The sequence below is a fragment of the Solanum tuberosum genome, unplaced genomic scaffold (assembly GCF_000226075.1).
Source record: "Solanum tuberosum cultivar DM 1-3 516 R44 unplaced genomic scaffold, SolTub_3.0 scf00198, whole genome shotgun sequence".
NCBI lineage: Eukaryota > Viridiplantae > Streptophyta > Magnoliopsida > Solanales > Solanaceae > Solanum > Solanum tuberosum.
Window position 1 is genome coordinate 500,192 of NW_006239121.1, and position 20,967 is coordinate 521,158.

Here is a 20,967-nt window from a genome sequence, read left to right on the forward strand (position 1 = left end):
TAGATTATTTGTACACCTACAATAGCACTCCTTTTGGATGAATACAAAATTGAAACTTGCTCCATGCTCTCTGTATTTTACATGGTATCAGAGTAGAGTTTTTAATGTTTTTCTTTTTTTTTCTTTACGAATCACTGGTGTCAGCCAGTTCAAAAAATTTTCCGTAAGTGACTTGGTTGGTCACGTCTGGTACTGGGAGGTACTTGGAACTTGATATTCCAACCTCACAACTAACCTACGGAGGACCACCTCACCTGATCTGTAAGAACCCAGTATTCGGGGGCTGACAGGGAAGAGTGTGAGGCTCACGCTCCGGCAACTATTTCAGGCAGCTTCTCCATACGAGGCACGTGGGGGAGTGTGTAACATCTGAATCAGATCAGATTTTGTGGTCTCTTGTTCAACAGACTTCAGTTGGGTTATTTCCGAGCATTCTAGGTTTCTCAAACTTTGTTTTCCTTGGGTAAAATCGATTGACATTGCATTTGCTGATTTTGGTTTCAGATTACTGCTAAAATTTTGGTCAAATTTTCCTCGGCGAATCTCTGGCTTGATTGATTGTTTACTCTAAGTGAAGAATTAGTTTGATTGGATCAACCGAGCTCTATTAATTCTTGAGCATCTGGAAATCTGTTGGGGTATTTCTACTTCGTGAAATTTTTCTGGTTTCACCTCTAAAATTATTTTTGATACATTGAGTATTTAATTGGAACAATAATTGATCATAATCTGGTAACTCGAAGGTCTGAAGATTTGGTACTTCTAGTTCATCATCTGAGAAAATGGTTTTGATTTTGGTCGAGGAGTTTGCTAAATTCTCTCAATATCAAAAATCCAGTTCAGTTACTAGCCGGTTCAAATAAATGGGTCATTGATTCAGGTGCCACAAATTACATGATAGGTAATCCTAATATCTTTTCAAGCTTTCGACCACACAAAGCACCATCTCTAGTTACTATACCCGATGGATCAACTTGTAACAGTCTTGGATTTGGAATTGTTAAACCAACCTCCTCTATTACCTTGTCGTCCGTGTTAAGTCTACCAAAATTGGCTTTAAATTTAATATTTGTAAGTAAACTTACCGGAGATCTTAATTGTTATATTTCGTTCTTTCTCGATCATTGTATGTCTTGTGATCTTACAACAAATCCGTTAATTGGCAAATGACATGTAAATGATGATCTCTAATATGCCACTTATCAGCTGCATCTAGTTGTATGATTGCCACTCTAGACTCTATCTCTATCCCCAAAACAAGGAAGGATGCCTTGAACCATCCTAGATGGCATGACACAATGCTTGAGGATATACAAGTTTTAGATGAAAATCACAATTGGAATTTGGTAGATTTACCCAAAGGAAAGAAAGCAGTTGAATGCAAATGGATCTTTGCGGTCAAAGTTAATCCAGATGGCTCTATTGCAAGACTTAAGGCCAGACTTGTAGCTAAAGGCTATGCTCAGACCTATGGGGTAGATTATTCTGACACATTTTCCCCGGTAGCCAAGCTCACCTCTGTTCACTTGTTTGTTTCCTTGGCTGTTTCTCAGTGTTGGCCTTTACATCAATTGGATATCAAAAATGCATTTCTTCATGGTGATCTCAATGAAGAAGTGTATATGAAGCAACCATCTGGGTTTGTTGCTCGAGGGGAGTATGGAAAAGTTTGTCGTATGAGAAAATCTGTATATGGTCTAAACCAAAGTCCTCGTGCTTGGTTTGAAAAATTTAGCGATGTATTTCAGGAATTTGGACTGAAGAAGAGCAAGTGTGATCACTCAATTCTCTATAGACAGTCAACAATTGGTATTATCCTTTTGGTTGTTTATGTTGACGATATTGCTATTACTGGAGATGATTGTGCAGGAATTTCTTCTCTCAAGGAGTTTTTACATGCCAAGTTTCATACCAAAGATTTGGGGCAACTAAAATACTTCTTAGGTGTTGAAGTAGCAAGAAGCAAGAAAGGAATTTTCTTGTCACAAGAAAATATGTAGTTGATCTACTTGCAAAAACTGGAAAATTGGGAGCCAAACCATGTCGCACACCAATGGTTCCTAATGTTCATCTTACTAAGGATGATGGTGATCCTTTTGATGATCCAGAAAGATACAGAAACTTGGTTGGGAAATTGAACTACCTCATATTGCCCCATCCAAATATTGCACATGTAGTTAGTATCATCAGTCAATTGATGTATGCACCTACAGTCAAACATTGGGCAGCCTTGGAACATATCTTGTGCTACTTGAAAGGAGCACCTGCCCTTGGCATTTTCTATAGTGACCACAGACATACTCGTATTGAGTGTTTTGCTGATGCTGATTGGGCTGGATCAAGAATTGATAAAAGATCTACTACTGGCTATTGTGTTTTTGTTGGTGGAAATCTGGTATCTTGGAGGAGTAAGAAACAAACTGTTGTATCTCGATCTAGTATAGAATATGAGTATAGAGCTATGGCTCAATCCGCATGTGAAATATTATGGATTCATCACCTTTTAGTTGAGATCAGTTTGTGAACCCTTTGTCTCCAGCAAAACTTTGGTGTGATAATCAGGCTGCTCTACACATTTCCTCAAATCCAGTGTACCATGAATGGACGAAACACATTGAGGTTGACTATCACTTTGTTTGTGAGAAGATTCCAGGGAACATGATTTCTACTGGATATGTGAAAACAAGAGACCAATTGGGTGATATGTTCAAGAAGGCTTTAAATGGAACTCGGATTGAATATCTTTGTAACAAGTTGGGCATGATTAATATCTATGCTCCAACATGAGGGGGAGTGTTATAGAATGTACATAGACATATTTTCATATAGAATACATAGCATAATCACAGCACAATCATTGATTGAGATATCTAGGGATTTTCTGATTTTGTTTTCCTTAGGTAGATTATTTGTACACCTACAAATAGCTCTCCGTTTGGATTAATACAATATTGAAACTTGCTCCATTCTCTCTGTATTTTACACTCCTCAATAATTGCTTGTGGATAGAATACAACTTCCATAAGTATTGCTTGTGGATAGAATACTACTTCCATAAGATAATACTTTCTCATTGCATCAATATAACATCTCATTTAATAACTTTATATCAAGTGTTTGTGCAAATAGTTGACATAATTTCATCACTAGAAGCACTTATATTAGATGTCTTATTATTCTACATTTTTTTGTGGATATTGCTTCGATGATGCCTTCTAAATCTTTCAGTTACATTTTTTGGAGTGTGGAACCTTTAGCAGAAATCCTCTATTTACTTTTGCTTGAATATAGTTTTGGTAAAGGTGATAATCTGCTCTTTGTACCACAGGTCAAAAAGATGATTTTTCATGCCATGACGGATGCCGTTTGCGAACTGGGAATGAGAAGTCAGTGAGTTAGTCTCACCTGAAACTGTGCTATCCTCTTTACTCCCTCTCCTTGTTTCAGTCCATTTTATTCATCTGTTGGTGTAAACAAATTGTGTTATTGATAGCAGTTTGTTTATTAAGTAGGTCCTGGTGTTGTGCGCTCCACGTGTGACTATCTTCTCTATAAGATTGTGTTTTTAGTATTTCTGTTGCCTGGAAGATGGATTAGTCTCACCTAAAACTGTGCTATCTTCTGTACTCCCTCTCATTGTTTCAGTCCATTTTTTCCATCTGTTGGTGTAAACAAATTGTGTTATTGATAGCAATTTGTTTATTAAGTAGGTCCTGGTGTTGTGTGCTGCACGTGTGACTATCTTCTCTAGAAGATTATGTTTTTAATATTTCTGTTGCCTGGAAGATGGATTAGCATGTTAAGCTTTTTTTTTATTAGGAACATATTAAACTTTGATCAACAGTGGTACTGAAAATGACGTGGTTAGAGCAGAGGTATCATTGTCTAGCTTGAAGTCCTCTAGGCAAGAGGCTGATCTTGCTATAAACTATAACTGTTATTCCGTACTTGTGACTGAATGTTTTCTCTTTAACTGTTGCACTAACAGAAAGTTTGTAGTCAAATTTGTTTCATGAATTTTCTGTGATTCTTGTCTCTTTGAGAAAATTGCATCACTCCTGTAGACTCTTGCATTTTTGGCAACATAACCCTTATAGTTGCTTCAATGGCCACTATTTTACTGAATATATTGTTTTACCCTTTTAAATTTGCAAATTAGAGGGATGGCTTCTTATCCACTCCCTCCCCTCAGATTTTTAAAAACTTAGTTAACCCTCCATTAGTGTTCTCCAGCAGTTAGCTCTCATCCTTTTTATTTCTTACTCTCCAGTTGTGCCCTTCACAGCCACTGGTTTTTTTAAGCTGTTATACCCCCAAAAAGGAAACATTTGACACTTTCCGTGTAAATTCCCAGTCTTAACCTATCACAAATGTTAATTATGGTATATTTGGATAGTATAGATATGCGAATATTTAAATATGGTACGATTAGATGCTCTAGATATGAGAATATTCCCTAATCCCTTTAATTAAGTAGTTAGGATATTATGTAATATTTTATTAGTTTCTTTCCATATTTACATTATTTGTAACTGCTATTTAATCCCATCAACTTGAGGGAATGATTAACAATTCAATTCCCCATATCTTTTCTTTTTCTTCTTCTAATTTCTCATGGTATCAGAGCCACAAGGCTTTTTTTTTCAACCCTCTCTCTGAATATTCTCTGCAGTAACAAAAAAAACTGAAGAAAAGGGGAAGGATTGATCAATAGCTGTTAAATCAATCATATCAGATTCACTCCATTCTCACCTCCATCTTTCTTCTCTCTTTCTTCAGGTCATTTAAAATTTGTCTAATTTCTTTCTTTCTTACATTTGGTTGTCTACTACTTTGTTTCTCCATATCTGTTGAAGACGCTTACTTTCTTACTTCATCAGTACTTCTCTTTGTGACAAATAAAAATGCCTCATAACCAAATTGATAATCAGATTACTCCAAATCAGATTGTTAAGTCAATTGTTTCTTCTACACCATCACTGGTAATTTACTATGGTAAAGTTAGATTGTAGTGGTAATTACACCTCCTAGGCAGCCTCTGTAGAATTGTGGTTTATAGGTCAAGGATTTGAAGATCAGTTGCTCAAAAACAGTAGTAATATTGGAGTAACTGATAGACCTGCTGGGTTAAAATTGATGCACAATTGTGTAGTCTTCTATGGAATTCACTTGATCCTAAGTTGTGAAATTTGTTTCAGTCTTGTAAAACTTATTGCAAAGTGTGGAACAAAGCCAAAACTATGTATACAAATGATATACAACTCATTTTCAAAGTTGTGTCAGATATTGTTCATTTACAACAGAATCAACAAGACATGGCAACTTATTTGGGTCAGGCAGAATCCTTAAAAGGATAAATTTGATTCTCTTATGCCTTTTACTGACAAATTAAATGAGCAGGAGACACAAAGAGACAAGTTCTTTATGGTCTTGGCTTTGATTGGGTTGCGAGCAAACCTAACCTCAATTCATGACCAAATCCTTTCTTGCCCATCTATTCCTACCTTGGAAGGAGTATTTGCAAGATTACTACGCATCACATCTGCACCACCAGAGGTAAATTCTTATGATGCATCTATCATGGCTGTCCAAACTAACAATTTCCAAGGTGGATACAGGAAAGGAAAATGGAGGAACAATAAACATTGCACTCATTGTAATAAGGGAGGACATATACGAGATGAATGTTGACTTCTCCTCTTACATTGTACTCATTGTAATAAGGGAGGGGATATAAGAGAAGAATGTCGGCTTTTTCATGGTAAGCCTCCACACAATAATGATCGTCCTCGACACACAACAAATATGACTCATAATGGAGATGGTATTCTACCTATACCTAATGCCAAGGATGGATTATCTCAATCAGTCACTTTAATTGGAGTAGACTATAATGACTACCTTCAATACCAAACATCAAGGCAACAATTATCAACCTCATCGGCTGCTTGCACAACACAATCTGGTAACTCCTTTGCTTATGTCGCACGTTCTTCATCTCAGGGACAATGGATTCTTGATTCTGGTGCTTCTGACCATATTTCTAGTAACAAAAATACTCTATCTACTTTTACTACCCCTTCTACCTTCTCTACTGTTACTTTGGCTAATGGATCAAAGACTATTGTAAAAGGGATAGGTGCAGCTCACCCTCTACCCTCTATACCTTTTAAATCAGTCTTTTTTGCACCTGAATGCTCGTATAATCTTATTTCCATTAGCAAATTGACAAAAAACCTGAAATGTGTTGTAACCTTCCTTGATGATTCTGTTATTGTGCAGGATCGGAGTACGGGACAAATGATTGGAAAAGGACATGAGTCACAAGGATTGTACCTGCTATCTATTCCAACACCACATGTTGCTTTCACTTCCGCTGTGACTTCTGAATCGCTCCATAGTCAATTGGGTCATCCAAGTCTCTTGAAATTGCAGAAGATGGTCCCCTGTTTATCTAGTTTATCTTTGTTAGAATGTGAGTCGTGTCAGCTTGGGAAACATACTCATGCCTCTTTCCCAAAACGCATCAATAATAGGGCTACCTCTATGTTTGAAATTGTTCATTCTGATATATGGGGTCCAAGTCGTGTCACTTCTTCCTTAGGCTTTCATTATTTTGTTACTTTTATTGATGACTATTCTCGATGCACATGGTTATTTTTAATGAAGAATAGATCTGAGTTATTCTCTATCTTTCAGAAATTTTGTGCTGAAATTCACAATCATTTGGTATTTCCATTAAGAAGTTAATCAGTGATAATGCCCGAGAATACTTCTCTATTTCTCTCTCTTCTTTTATTTCATCTCAGGGCATATTGCACTTGTCTTCTTGCGCACATACTCCTCAACAAAATGGAGTTGCTGAGCGAAAGAACAGACATCTAATTGAAACATCTCGGACATTGCTTATTCACAATCATGTCCCTTTGCGTTTTTGGGGTGATGCCGTTATTACTGCTTGTTATTTAATAAATCGCATGCCTTCATCTGTTTTGTTGTACCAAAGTCCACACTCGGTCCTCTATCCGGACCAAAATTTGTTTCATCTTCCTCCATGTGTGTTTGGTTGCACCTGTTTTGTTCATAATCTTACCCCTCGAAAAGATAAAACTTCAGCACAAGGCTTTCAAATGTGTCTTTCTCGAGTATTCTCGTCTACAAAAAGGTTACAAATGTTTTGATCCCTCAACTAATAAATACTTGATCTCTGCAGATGTTACTTTTTTCGAGACTTCTTCGTATTTTTCTCCTAATACGGAAAATCAAAAGGCCATATCAGTCCTTCCAATTCCATCAATTCCAATCCCAGCTCCACCTCCGACTCTTAAGGTCTATTCTCGACAACTTCAACCTCTTTCTGAGCCTCTTAATCCAATTAGTATTTCTAACTTTGATACAGGTACACAAAGCAATCCTGGTGACTCATTACCTGCTCCAATAACGTCTCCTGCTTCGGTTGAGCACTTATTAAATGTTCTTCCCATTGCTCTTCACAAAGGTACTAGAACTACTGCCAATCAAACTCCCATTTATGCTTATTTAAGTTATCATCGTCTGTCACCATCATATCATGCCTTTCTCACTAGCTTATCATCGGTCAAAGTTCCTAAGACTGTGGCAGAAACACTGGTTCATCCAGGTTGGCGTCAGGTTATGATTGAGGAGATGACTGCTTTGCATGATAATGGTACTTGGGAGCTTGTTCCTTTACCTGAAGGCAAAACCACAGTTGGTTGTCGTTGGGTATTCACAATTAAGATAGGCTCGGATGGAGCTATTGATCGTCTCAAAGTGAGACTGGTTACTAAGGGATACACTCAGATTTATGGCATCGATTATGGAGATACTTTTTCACCAGTTGCCAAGATGGCTTCTGTCCGTCTTCTTATCTCTATGGCAGCAATGAATCATTTGCCCCTTTTTCTGTTGGACATCGAAAATGCATTCCTACATGGAAAACTTGCTGAAGTGGTATATATGGAGCAACCACCATGGTTTGTTGCTCAGGGGGAGTCTAGGCTAGTTTGTAAACTTCGCTGATCCGTCTATGGTCTCAAGCAATCTCCTAGAGCATGGTTTGGTCGTTTTTGAGTTGTTGTCTAACAATTTGGAATGATCTAAATATAAGCTGATCACTCTGTATTCTATAGGCATTCATCTCATGATAAACATATCTTTTTAATTGTTTATGTTGATGATATTATTATCACAAGAGATGATCACGAAGGTATTGCTCAACTCAAACAACACCTCTCAAGTCACTTTCAGACTAAGGATTTGGGCAAGTTGAATTACTTTCTAGGCATTGAAGTGGCACAGTCTGGCCATGGTATTTCTATTACTTAAAGGAAATATGCCTTAGACATTTTGGAAGACGCTGGTATGTTGGATTGCAAACATGTGAACAGTCCAATGGATCCAAATACTAAGCTTATTCCAGGATAGGGGGAGCCTCTAAAAGATCCTAGCAGATATCGGAGATTTGTTGGCAAACTCAACTATCTCACGATCACGCGACCAGACATCTCATTTGTTGTTAGTATAATTAGCCAGTTTTTGCAATCACCTTGTGATAGTCACTGGAATGCAGTGATTCGCATCCTACGATATATCAAAAGCTCTCCAGGACAAAGTTTATTGTATAAAGATAAGGGACACACCAACATTGTTGGCTATTCTAATGCAGATTGGGCAGGATCTCCTTTTGACAGGCGGTCCACTTCAGGTTATTGTGTTCTAATTGGAGGCAATCTAATATCTTGGAAAAGTAAAAAGCAAGTTGTCGTAGCTAGATCAAGCGCAAAAGCAAATTATTGAGCTATGGCACTAGCTACATGTGAGCTTATATGGTTGAGACAACTTCTCCAAGAATTGAAGATGGGAGGAGTTGAACCGATGACATTGATTTGTGATACATATTGCTTGTAATGCAGTGTTCCATGAAAGAACGAAGCACATTGAGATAGATTGTCACTTCATTCGAGAGAAGATTGAGTCTGGATACATCGCCACAAGTTTTGTCAACTCAAAAGATCAACTGGCAGAATTTTCACAAAATCACTCCGAGGATCTAGAATTGACGATATATGTGGCAAACTAGGAGCGTATGACTTATACGCTCCAGCTTGAGGGGGAGTATTAATTATGGTATATTTAGATAGTATAGCTATGAGAATATTTAAATAAGGTACGATTAGATGCTCTAGATATGAGAATATTCCCTAATAGTTAGGATATTATGTAATATTTTATTAGTTTCTTTCCTTATTTACATTATCTGTAACAACTATTTAATCCCATCAACTTGAGGGAATGATCAACAATTCAATTCCCCATATCTCTTCTTTTTCTTCTTCTAATTTCTCAACAAAATTAATTTTGTAATTTTTACCACCTGTCCCATTTTAATGACACTTTGGACATTCCAAAATGTTTGAGACCTTTTTATTACTCATATATACCAATTTCACAACTTTCAAGAATTAAGATCCATTTTACAATTCAAATTTCAAATTTCGATGTTATGTTTTCTCTATTAAACTAACTTTTGAATTACTACTTAATAAGGATTTTCTTCCACCATCAGTAATTTAATGTGGAAGTATACTGACTGTCTTGAACTATGTTTTCCTTCACCGGGACAGAGGCAGTATAAGTTTATGTATTGAGCTGCCTCTCACAAACTTTAAGGGCTGTCGTGCACTTTTACTGTTTTCCATAATCTCTCTAGTTTCTGCATTGAAACTGCATAAGCAAGGGGATACAACTACCACTTTATTAAAATAATTATCGTCTTGATTTATCAACAAGGAACAATTCAAAGATGGATGGTGTCAAATATCTGTCATCAATGTCGTCATCAACTCCAATCAACAAAGTGCAAGACGTAAGTGATATATGAAGACACGTCTTTCCTCAAAACAACTAGCTTATGTCTAGATGTTTAACAATCTGTAGTTTCTCTTTTTAGGCCATGCCACAAGCAACTCCCCAAATATCTTTGGATATTGTGAAACAGTCAGAGGACATGGCACAAGCCAGAAGGAAATCTTCTGCTATCGAAAATGAGCTGCCTAGAACCGTGCAAATTGATTGTAGGAGTCCTGTTTCAAGTCATCTTCTTTCTACAGAAAAGGTATTAAAGTCATCCTGTCAGCTTCCTTAGTATGGTTTTCCTTGATTTATATTTAGATGTATAACAATTTATATCTTCTGTTTTCAGGCCATGCCACAAACCAGAAGGAAATCTTCTGTTATCGAAAAATGAGCTGGTTAAAACTGCGGAAACTGATTGTGGGAGTCTTGTTTCAAGTCATCTTCTTTCTGCAGAAAAGGTATTAAAGTCATCCTGTCAGCTTCCTTAGTATGGTTTTCCTGGATTCATCTTTAGATGTATAACAATCTATAACCTTTGTTTTCAGGCCATGCCACAAGCCAGAAGGAAATCTTCTGCTATTGAAAATGAGCTGGTTAGAACCGCGCAACCTGATTGCGGGAGTCCTGTTTAAAATCATCTTCTTTCTGCAGAAAAGGTATTAAAGCCATTCTGCCAGCTTCCTTAGTATGGTTTGCCAGGATTTATCTTTAGGTGTATAACAATCTATATCTTCTGTTTTTAGGCTATGCCACAAGCCAGAAGAAAATCTTCTGCTATCGAAAATGAGCTGGTTAGAACCACACAAATTGATTGTGGGAAACCTGTTTCAAGTCATCTTCTTTTTGCAGAAAAGGTACTAAAGTCATCCTGTCAGCTTCCTTAGTATGGTTTTCCTTGATTTATCTTTCGATGTATAGCAATCTAATCTTCTGTTTTCAGTCCATGCCACAAACCAGAAGGAAATCTCCTACTATCGAAAAAGAGCTAGTTAGAACTGCGGAAACTGATTGTCGGAGTCTTGTTTCAAGTCATCTTCTTTCTGAAAAAAAGGTATTAAAGTCATCCTGTCAGCTTCCTTAGTATGGTTTTCCTGGATTCATCTTTTAGATGTATAACAATCTATAACCTTTGTTTTCAGGCCATGCCACAAGCTAGAAGGAAATCTTCTGCTATTGAAAATGAGCTGGTTAGAACCGCGCAACCGTATTGCGGGAGTCCTGTTTCAAATCATCTTCTTTCTGCAGAAAAGGTATTAAAGCCATCCTGCCAGCTTCCTTAGTATGGTTTGCCAGGATTTATCTTTAGGTGTATAACAATCTATATCTTCTATTTTCAGGCTATGCCACAAGCCAGAAGAAAATCTTCTGCTATCGAAAATGAGCTGGTTAGAACCACGCAAACTAATTGTGGGAAACCTGTTCCAAATCATCTTCTTTCTGCAGAAAAGGTACTAAAGTCATCCTGTCAGCTTCCTTAGTATGGTTTACTTTGATTTCTCTTTAGATGTATCGCAATATAATCTTCTGTTTTCAGCCCATGCCACAAACTAGAAGGAAATCTCCTGCTATCGAAAAAGAGCTGGTTAGAACTGCGGAAACTGATTGTCGGAGTCTTGTTTCAAGTCATCTTCTTTCTACAGAAAAGGTCTAAAGTCATCCTGTCAGCTTCCTTAGTATGGTTTTCTTTGATTTATCTTTAGATGTATAACAATTTAATCTTCTGTTTTCAGTCCATGCCACAAACCAAAAGGAAATCTCCTGCTATCGAAAAAGAGCTGGTTAGAACTGCGGAAACTGATTGTCGGAGTCTTGTTTCAAGTCATCTTCTTTCTGCAGAAAAGGTATTAAAGTCATCTTGTCAGCTTCCTTAGTATGGTTTTCCTTGATTCCTCTTTAGATATATAACAATCTATAACCTTTGTGTTCAGGCCATGCCACAAGCCTGATGGAAATCTTCTGCTATTAAAAATGAGCTGGTTAGAAACGCACAACCTGATTGCGGGAGTCCTGTTTCAAATCATCTTCTTTCTGCAGAAAAGATATTAAAGCCATCCTGCCAGCTTCCTTAGTATGGATTGCCAGGCTTTATCTTTAGGAGTATAACAATCTATATCTTCTGTTTTCAGGCTATGCCACAAGCCAGAAGAAAATCTTCTGCTATCGAAAATGAGCTGGTTAGACCCACGCAAAGTTAACTGCGGAAACTGATTGTCGGAGTCTTGTTTCAAGTCATCTTCTTTCTGCAGAAAAGGTATTAAAGTCATCCTGTCAGCTTCCTTAGTATGGTTTTCCTTGATTTATCTTTCGATGTATAGCAATCTAATCTTCTGTTTTCAGTCCATGCCACAAACCAGAAGGAAATCTCCTGCTATCGAAAAAGAGCTGGTTAGAACTGCGGAAACTGATTGTCGGAGTCTTGTTTCAAGTCATCTTCTTTCTGCAGAAAAGGTATTAAAGTCATCCTGTGAGCTTCCTTAGTATGGTTTTCCTGGATTCATCTTTAGATGTATAACAATCTATAACCTTTGTTTTCAGGCCATGCCACAAGCCAGAAGGAAATCTTCTGCTATTGAAAATGAGCTGGTTAGAACCGCGCAACCGTATTGCGGGAGTCCTGTTTCAAATCATCTTCTTTCTGCAAAAAAGGTATTAAAGCCATCCTGCCAGCTTCTTTTATGTATTATACCTTTATCTTTAGGTGTATAACAATCTATATCTTCTGTTTTCAGGCTATGCCACAAGCCAGAAGAAAATCTTCTGCTATCGAAAATGAGCTGGTTAGAACCACGCAAACTGATTGTGGGAAACCTGTTTCAAGTCATCTTCTTTCTGCAGAATAGGTACTAAAGTCATCCTGTCAGCTTCCTTAGTATGGTTTTCCTTGATTTATCTTTAGATGTATAGCAATCTAATCTTCTGTTTTCAGTCCATGCCACAAACCAGAAGGAAATCTCCTGCTATCGAAAAAGTGCTGGTTAGAACTGTGGAAACTGATTGTCGGAGTCTTGTTTCAAGTCATCTTCTTTCTGCAGAAAAGGTATTAAAGTCATCATGTCAGCTTCCTTTGTATGGTTTTCCTAGATTTATCTAACATAATACATAAACATAACCCTTAACTTGGCTTCGACGGACAACTATGCCCTCCAACTTTGAGTATGAACAAGTAGGCACTTAAACTTGTATAAAATTGAACAAGTAGACACACATGTCCTACATGGCATAATACATGTAGGACGCCACATAGGACACAAAATTGCCATGTTGGGTGTCATGTAGGACGGATTTGTCTATTTGTTCAATTTTATACAAGTTTTAGTGCCTACTTGTGCACATCCAAAGTTAAAGGTCATAGTTGTCATCTGACGCCAAGTTAAGGGTCATGTTTATGTATTATACCTTTATCTTTAGGTGTATAACAATCTATATCTTCTGTTTTCAGGCCATGCCACAAGCAACTCAGCAAAGATCTTTGGATATTGTGAGACAGTCAGAAGACATGGCACATGCCAGAAGGAAATCTTCTGCTAGTGAAAATGAGTTGGTTAGAACCGCGGAAACTGATTGTGGGAGTCCTGTTTTAAGTCATCTTCTTTCTGCAGAAAAGGTATTAAAGTCATCCTGTGAGCTTCCTTAGTATGGTTTTCCTGGATTTATCTTTAGATGTATAACAATCTATATCTTTTATTTCCAGGCCATGCCACAAGCCAGAAGGAAATCTTCTGCTATCGAAAATGAGCTGGTTAGAACCGCACAAACTGATTGCGGGAGTCCTGTTTCAAATCATCTTCTTTCTGCAGAAAAGGTATTAAAGTCATCCTGTCAGCTTCCTTAGTATGGTTTTCCTGGATTTATATTTAAATATATAACAATCTATATCTTCCGTTTTCAGGCCATGCCACAAGCCAGAAGGAAATCTTCTGGTATCGAAATTGAGCTGGTTAGAACCGTGCAGCCTGATTGCGGGTGTCCTATTTCAAGTCATCTTCTTTCTGCAGAAAAGGTATTAAAGTCATCTTGTCCGCTTTCTTTGTATGGTTTTCCTGGTTTTATCTTTAGGTGTATAACAATCTATATCTTCTGTTTTCAGCCTATGCCACAAGCTAGAAGAAAATCTTCTGCTATCGAAAATGAGATGGTTAGAACCACGCAAGCTGATTGTGGGAAACCTGTTTCAAGCCATCGTCTTTCTGCAGAAAAGGTATTAAAGTCATCCTATTAGCTTCCTTAGTATGGTTTTCATGGATTTATCTTTAGATGTATAACAATCTATATCTTCTGTTTTCAGGCCATGCCACAAGCAACACTGCCCACATCCTTGGACATTTTGGGACAGTCAGAGGACATTCCACTGGGAATGAAAATATCTTCTGCTAGTGATAATGAGCTGGTTAGAACCCCTCAAGTTGATTGTCAAGGTCCTGGTTCAAGTCAGCTTTTTTCTGTCAGAAAGGTAGTACAGTTATCTTGACAGCTTCTTTTGATAACCAAAAGAATGGATCCTAACTTTGGATCGGGGTTTACTGTATTTCTCTTTTATGTGTAACAATCTCTGTCTTCTCTTTTCAGGCCATGCGACAAGAAACTCCACCTGCATCCTCAGACATTGTGGAACCACTAGAGGACAGCGCTCCAGGCCAAAGGAAAATATCTTCTGAAATTGAAAATGAGCTGGTTAGAACCCTTTAAGCTGATTGTCGAAGTCCTGTTTCAAGTCTTTTTTCTGTGGTAAAGGTAGTAAATTATCCTGTGAGCTTCTTTAATATGTTTTTCCTGGATTTATCTTTCGATGTGTAACAATCTATCTTCTCTTTTCAGGCCATCATGCTACAAGCAACTCCACCAGCATCTTCAGACACTGTGGGACCACTAGAGGACATGGTACAAGGTCAAAGGAAAATATCTTCTGATATTGAAAATGCCACTACCCCTCAAGCTGATTGTCGAAATTCTTTTTGCAGTCATTTTCTTTCTTTGGAAAAGGTAGTAAGTCATCCTGACAGTTTCTTTAATATGGTTATCCTGGATTTATCTTCCTTCTCTTCCTATGCATGAAGCAGGATCGACCCGAGGAAAGCACATCTGTACCTAATCAGAATCGAACTCCAACAATAATTCAAGATGTGAACTCAACTTTCCACAAAGTAGAATCATTCCTAAAGTCTATCCCGAAGGATCATTGTCGTTCACTATCAGGTACACCAAATTCTAATCTGGAGTCTGCAAAGGAAACAGTGAAACATTTTGTTGGAGGACCATTGAAGATGTTGGCGGACCGAGCTAATGAAAAGATATTGAAGGAAGCAATTAGCCTACTGAACGAGAATCCCTCGTCATTCTCTGATGAACAAGCCAGGCTGTTGGTAAAGATCAAACATATATTCCCTTCGATGGTTCAAGACCTGAGGGACGCAAGCCAGACCAAGTCTAGTTGCCAAGACTTCTTCATTGATCTTGAGAAGCACAGGAAAACTTTAGATGACTTGAGGAACACTGACATGGAATTGAAGTTAAAGTATGATCAAGAAGAGGCTGAAGAGAAGAAATGGAAACTATGCTTATGTTCCTTAGGAAGAGGAAGGCTGAAATTCTAGAGAAAAGACTTGAATTATCTGTAAAGGCTAACCGCACAATGCCTTCAGCAGAAGAAAAAGTAGGTAAGATTGAAGACACCAAAATACTGTCGGTCAAGGCTAAAGAGAAAATTGATAACTTAAAGAGGCAATGGTCTGTTCTTAAACCTTTGCATCTGTAATTTGAATGTCAACTCTTGTAACTGTTGTATAGGGCAATGTTAGTGCTAATCAGTGCACTCTTTCGAAAAAAAACAAAAAAGAAAAGAGAAGGGACATCTTGAATGATCTGGTTTTTGCAGTCGATGAAGTGATTAAGGGTTCGGACGTTCGGTATGATCAATCTGTTTGGGGTTTATTGGCTATCCTTGTGAGCCATCAAATGGAGATTGTCCAAGATTTCGAATGGAGTTAACTCTCAACTGCTGTGAAAGGTTAACTAGGAAACACAAATTCTCTTATGAAAATGACATGATGTGGTAAATTCATGTTATTTATGTAAGATAACACTATATAATACTTTTTGATATTAAAAGGGTGTTGTAACTTTCAATTTTATCCTGGATGAAAGTTAGTGTATTTTTTGTATAGAGCAAGTTTCATCTTTTTCTCTGTGTATTCTTGTCCTTTGTAACAATTTTCAGTGGTACCTTTATATATAGTATGAATAGTTACATTGCACACAATACCTAGACATAGTCAAAAATTTTACGAAGGGTGTTCAAGTTTTAGATCATAAATAAAAAAACTTTTGAAGATTGGGTGCACCAAAGAAAAAAGTTAAAATGAAATCAAACAACATTTAACCTAATTATAAAAACATGTAAAATAGAATTAACAATTGTATAACTTAAAGCAAAATAGGCAAATCACAATATCGATCAATATGAGCTTTATTGATTAAAGGATGAAAATCATTTCACTTCCCAACTTTGCTTTAAAGAAAGAAAGAAGAGAAGTGAATCAGAATTCCCCAAAAATATGGATTCCTTCTACAACTTATACTTGATTAAGGATTTAACTAAAAAATTGAGAATTTGCAGGAAAGAGCTAAAAAAAGGTTTAAACAATAAATTTTGTAGGATTATTTGTTGTATATGCATCTCAATTACTCATAAACTATTTTAAAAATTAAATTAACAGAATTATTCAATTAAATTTAGACAACAATAATAAAATATTCTCGTAGTTTACTTTTACTTGTTCACTTTATCATATTAGGAGATTTTGTTTTTCTATTTTACCTGTTTGCTTATTCTCTAAATCATTTTTCAAGAATTTTTGAATCATTAATAGTCATATAATATGCACTCCATTTTTTTAAAATTAAAGGAGAACGCAATATTCATCGTTAATAAGTAAAAAATAAAGATAGGGAGTGTATTAGTAACTGAGAAGTGTATAGCTTCACTCCACACTCCATTAGTCATTACTCCATTATTCTCTAACTAATTACACTTAATTTAAGGATTAATTATTGGACTACTATTATTTATATAGTTAAGTCTTAAAAACAGTCTTATCACATAATTTTCCCTATATTATTTGAGAAGTGTATTCCACATACTACTCCATATATATCCTCTAACTAATTACACTGAATTTAAGGATTAATAAATGGAGTAAGGTCATAAATTATTTGTCCATTTATATATTAAAAAAAATGTCGTTTGTTTGTTCAAATAAGTAGGCAAATTCTAACAACTCTCTTTGCTATATATTTGATGAACGTTTATTATTAGACTATAATTACCCCCACAAGGTAATACTTCTACTTAATTATCCCATATTAATTAGTTCATTTTACAAGTTGCTTAAGAAATTAATAAGAAGATGATTTTACTGATTTATCCCTTAAAGAACTTCTTGGAAATTGTACAAATAAATATGAACACTTTCAAAAAGAATTAATTACATGGATAATATAGAAATAAATTAATTAATATTTTCTTGATTTAGTAAGGTGATATAATATGAGACAAGTATATTTAGTATAATGATCAACTAATATGGGACAGAGAGAGTATATTACTACCACGGTCCCATATTAGATGGACAGCTTACTAACTTTGGAAGTTTAAACAAATTTTGAAGATTCAATTTTTTTCAAGAGGCTAATTAATATGAACAAGGGACAAAATAGTAAAGTTGATCAATCTATTAATGATTTCTTAATTACCGTGTAAAATAGAAAATGCTCATCAAATATGGAACGGAGGGAGTATATATATTTGTCTAGAAAAAACAAATGTAGAAATATTTAACAACTTGACATAATTGAATGCATAACCACACGCATAGAATAAGACAATTAGAAAACTCTATAAATTTAATTTGTGTTAGCCAATGGATTAACTCACCACTAATCAAATTAAAGCAGCAAAATATACAATTACTTTTCTAAAGTTCAAAATGTTTGTCAAAATTAATGTTGCGTCATTCCTAGTTGCACTTTTTGTGGTACTTGTTGAGGGTAGTAACGTGATCGAGAGTATTGTTGAAGATCATGAACATTCAATTGGAACTAAATGGGCTGTGTTGGTAGCTGGATCAAGTGGATGGTATAACTACAGACACCAGGTAATATATACATATATTTAATCAATGTGATACTACACTTGCTAATTTCATATGAATCAGTACTGAAAATCACTTGTATTCATCGCTTTAGCAATAACATCCAAGATGAAAGTAAAAATAATGATACCACCATCATGCATATTTGTTCAATGTTCAACGAGTTGGTAATGACTTTCTTCCTACCCAGAGATCATAGCACGATACCGAATTTGTCGTAAAATTGAAAGATATTTGAGGTTGAATAAGTTAACTTATGGTTAACAATAATGTAATGAAAAGACAAAAGATTATTTAACTTAATTTAAATTAATTATACTATATATTATAGTAAAGAAATTGTTTCTAAGATCGATTAATTTCTTAATTTAGACTAATACTTTCAGGCTAATATATGTCACGCTTATCAACTATTGAAGAAAGGAGGTCTAAAAGATGAACACATTATTGTATTCATGTATGATGACATTGCTTACAATCCTGAAAACCCTAGACCTGGAGTTATCATAAATAACCCACATGGTCATGATGTGTACAAAGGAGTACCCAAGGTATGTATGTCTGGTTCTGAATTTATAACGATAATTGAGTGTCAATAACATACACTATTTGACCAAAATTTAATGAATTCAATCGAACTCGTATTTAAACTTCTAGTTCCGCCCCCAGATTATTTGTCAAAATGTTATTACTTAAATCTAATGTGTGTATATATATATATATTTGATTAATTTTTTTTATGAGATTTATACTTGTAGGATTACACAGGAAAAGATTGTAATGCTCAAAACTTTTATGGTGTTATCTTGGGAAACAAAAGTGCTCTAACTGGAGGCAGTGGAAAAGTTGTGAACAGTGGTCCAAATGATTATATTTTTATTTACTATAGTGATCATGGTGCTCCTGGTGTAGTTGGTAAAGTTTTTTAATTTCTTACTCTAACTAAAATATAATATAAATTATTTTTCACCAAAGTTTTTAATTAAACTAATTTTTTCATGTTTAGCAATGCCTGTAGAACCACCGGTCTATGCCACGGAACTAAATGAGGTGTTGAAGATAAAACATGCTTCTAGGACTTATAAAAAAATGGTAAGTAATTTTAGCGCTAGCTAGTTTGAATCAATTATATATGACGATATTGAATAATGAACGTATGTTGTTAATTAATTAGGTATTTTACTTGGAAGCTTGTGAATCTGGAAGCATGTTTGACGGTCTTCTTGATGAAGGTTTAAATATTTATGTAACGACTTCATCAAAACCCGATGAAGATGGTTGGGCTACGTATTGTTCTTTCAGTGGTGATAAATCTTGCTATGGTGAGTGTCCACCAAAAGAATTCAAGGATAATTGCTTGGGAGATTTGTTCAGTGTTTCTTGGCTAGAGAATAGGTAGGTATGTATGTATATGTTTGTTAGATTAATTCTTTAATTTGACATCATTATTATTGAATTGAAACCATAAAAAGAAAATATGATATACTATATGTTAAATTAAACTAACTATACTTGGTAATTTGTGTAAATCAGTGATTTGCGTGATCGACGAGTTGCAACTTTAAAGAAGCAGTATCAACGGGTAATTATTTTGTTAAGTTTCAAATATCATATAGTTAGGGAGTACGTAGTTGTTAATTGTTTGATTCGAAATTTTATAAATGTAATTCTTAACTTCTCGTTGGATTTATTTTTGAATTCGATCAGATTCGTAAAAGAGTGTTAAATAATGGTACACACGGTTCCCATATAATGGAATATGGTGATTTACATATACATAACGATGCTCTCTCCAAATATATGGGTTCTAATTCCCCAAAACATACTTCTTCTACCAATAACTACCCCTCAAACTCAAGACATGTTAATCAGCGTGATGTGCAACTCTTGTATCTCTTATCCAAGGTGATTAATTAATCTTACATAACTTTAACTTTTGTGCGTACGTACGTAAAACAATGTTTAAATATACGATCAATTTCACAGTTTCAGAATGCTCCGGAAGGGTCTATAAGAAAATCAGAAGCTTATAGGAAACTAAGTGAAGTTATATCAGAAAGAGAACATGTAGACAAGAGTGTAAAACATATTGGACAAATTTTATTTGGAGTTAATAATGGTCCAGAAGTGCTCAACATTGTTAGACCTGCTGGACAACCCCTTGTTGATGATTGGGATTGTCTTAAATCCTTTGTAAGTATATACTACACGTCTATATGTTATAACAATGATCATATATACATTGACAGTATAAAAAAAATTAATGTTACATTGATGTACAGGTGAAGATATTTGAGTCTCATTGTGGATCATTGACTAGCTATGGCAGAAAACACGTTCGTGGATTTGCTAATATGTGTAATGCTGGAATTCAAAGGGACCAAATAGATGCAGCTGCACAACAAACATGTTCTTCTTAATTAAGGAATTAATTAATTACTGATCATGTAGCTTGTATTAAGCAACTTCATTATTATTAATAAATCTTATGACTACTATTGCTACTTAATTATGTATATGTTATACGTACCAAAGTGAGTATTGATGGGAAGAGTTGGTGATCGATCTATATATATCAAGAATAAGCTATAATTAAGTCATGCATGGTTTGCTTCAATGATTTTGTATATATTGTAGCTTTATTTAGGTCACTCATTTAAAAAAAAATTGTAGCTTAATTATAATATGTTTAATCCACAGGTAATAATTATATTTTATATGTACCCACCAAGGTTTTCTTAAGAAACTAAGTTACTAAATTATTAACGTATAAATTGATAACTTAAAGAGGCAATGGTCTGTTCTTAAACCTTTGCATCTGTAATTTGAATGTCAGCTCTTATATGTTAGAACAAGAATGATAAAAATATAAGGAATTCAAAACAAAACTTGCTTAGCTTTGAGGCATGTTAAAACGTTTCTTGAAGATAGTTAGAGTCTCCCA

The 20,967-nt window shown here is 35.5% G+C and overlaps 2 protein-coding genes across 2 annotated transcripts in view; both read left to right on the forward strand.

Moving 5' to 3' along the window:
* LOC102579336 (microtubule-associated protein futsch-like) overlaps positions 1-16,054 on the forward strand; it is a 53,915-nt gene extending 37,861 nt beyond the window's left edge. Inside the window, exons 9-27 of the mRNA XM_015312303.1 lie at positions 3,329-3,390; positions 9,811-9,886; positions 9,971-10,135; positions 10,620-10,730; positions 10,817-10,927; positions 11,016-11,126; positions 11,214-11,324; positions 11,411-11,521; positions 11,607-11,717; positions 12,214-12,324; positions 12,803-12,913; positions 13,316-13,480; positions 13,568-13,678; positions 13,766-13,876; positions 13,964-14,074; positions 14,162-14,326; positions 14,443-14,607; positions 14,692-14,856; positions 14,934-16,054. Coding sequence (XP_015167789.1) covers positions 3,329-3,390; positions 9,811-9,886; positions 9,971-10,135; positions 10,620-10,730; positions 10,817-10,927; positions 11,016-11,126; positions 11,214-11,324; positions 11,411-11,521; positions 11,607-11,717; positions 12,214-12,324; positions 12,803-12,913; positions 13,316-13,480; positions 13,568-13,678; positions 13,766-13,876; positions 13,964-14,074; positions 14,162-14,326; positions 14,443-14,562 — 1,974 coding nt within the window. The 3' untranslated portion in view covers positions 14,563-14,607; positions 14,692-14,856; positions 14,934-16,054. The remainder of the gene's footprint in view (positions 1-3,328; positions 3,391-9,810; positions 9,887-9,970; positions 10,136-10,619; positions 10,731-10,816; positions 10,928-11,015; positions 11,127-11,213; positions 11,325-11,410; positions 11,522-11,606; positions 11,718-12,213; positions 12,325-12,802; positions 12,914-13,315; positions 13,481-13,567; positions 13,679-13,765; positions 13,877-13,963; positions 14,075-14,161; positions 14,327-14,442; positions 14,608-14,691; positions 14,857-14,933) is intronic.
* Positions 16,055-17,858: 1,804 nt separating this feature from the next.
* Positions 17,859-20,443, forward strand: LOC102602967 (vacuolar-processing enzyme-like). The gene is made up of 9 exons (XM_006355255.1): positions 17,859-18,026; positions 18,410-18,574; positions 18,782-18,938; positions 19,030-19,115; positions 19,198-19,418; positions 19,557-19,605; positions 19,731-19,928; positions 20,010-20,216; positions 20,306-20,443. The coding sequence occupies exons 1-9, from the start codon at positions 17,859-17,861 to the stop codon at positions 20,441-20,443; spliced, it is 1,389 nt and encodes a 462-aa protein (XP_006355317.1).
* The last annotated feature ends 524 nt before the right edge of the window (positions 20,444-20,967 follow it).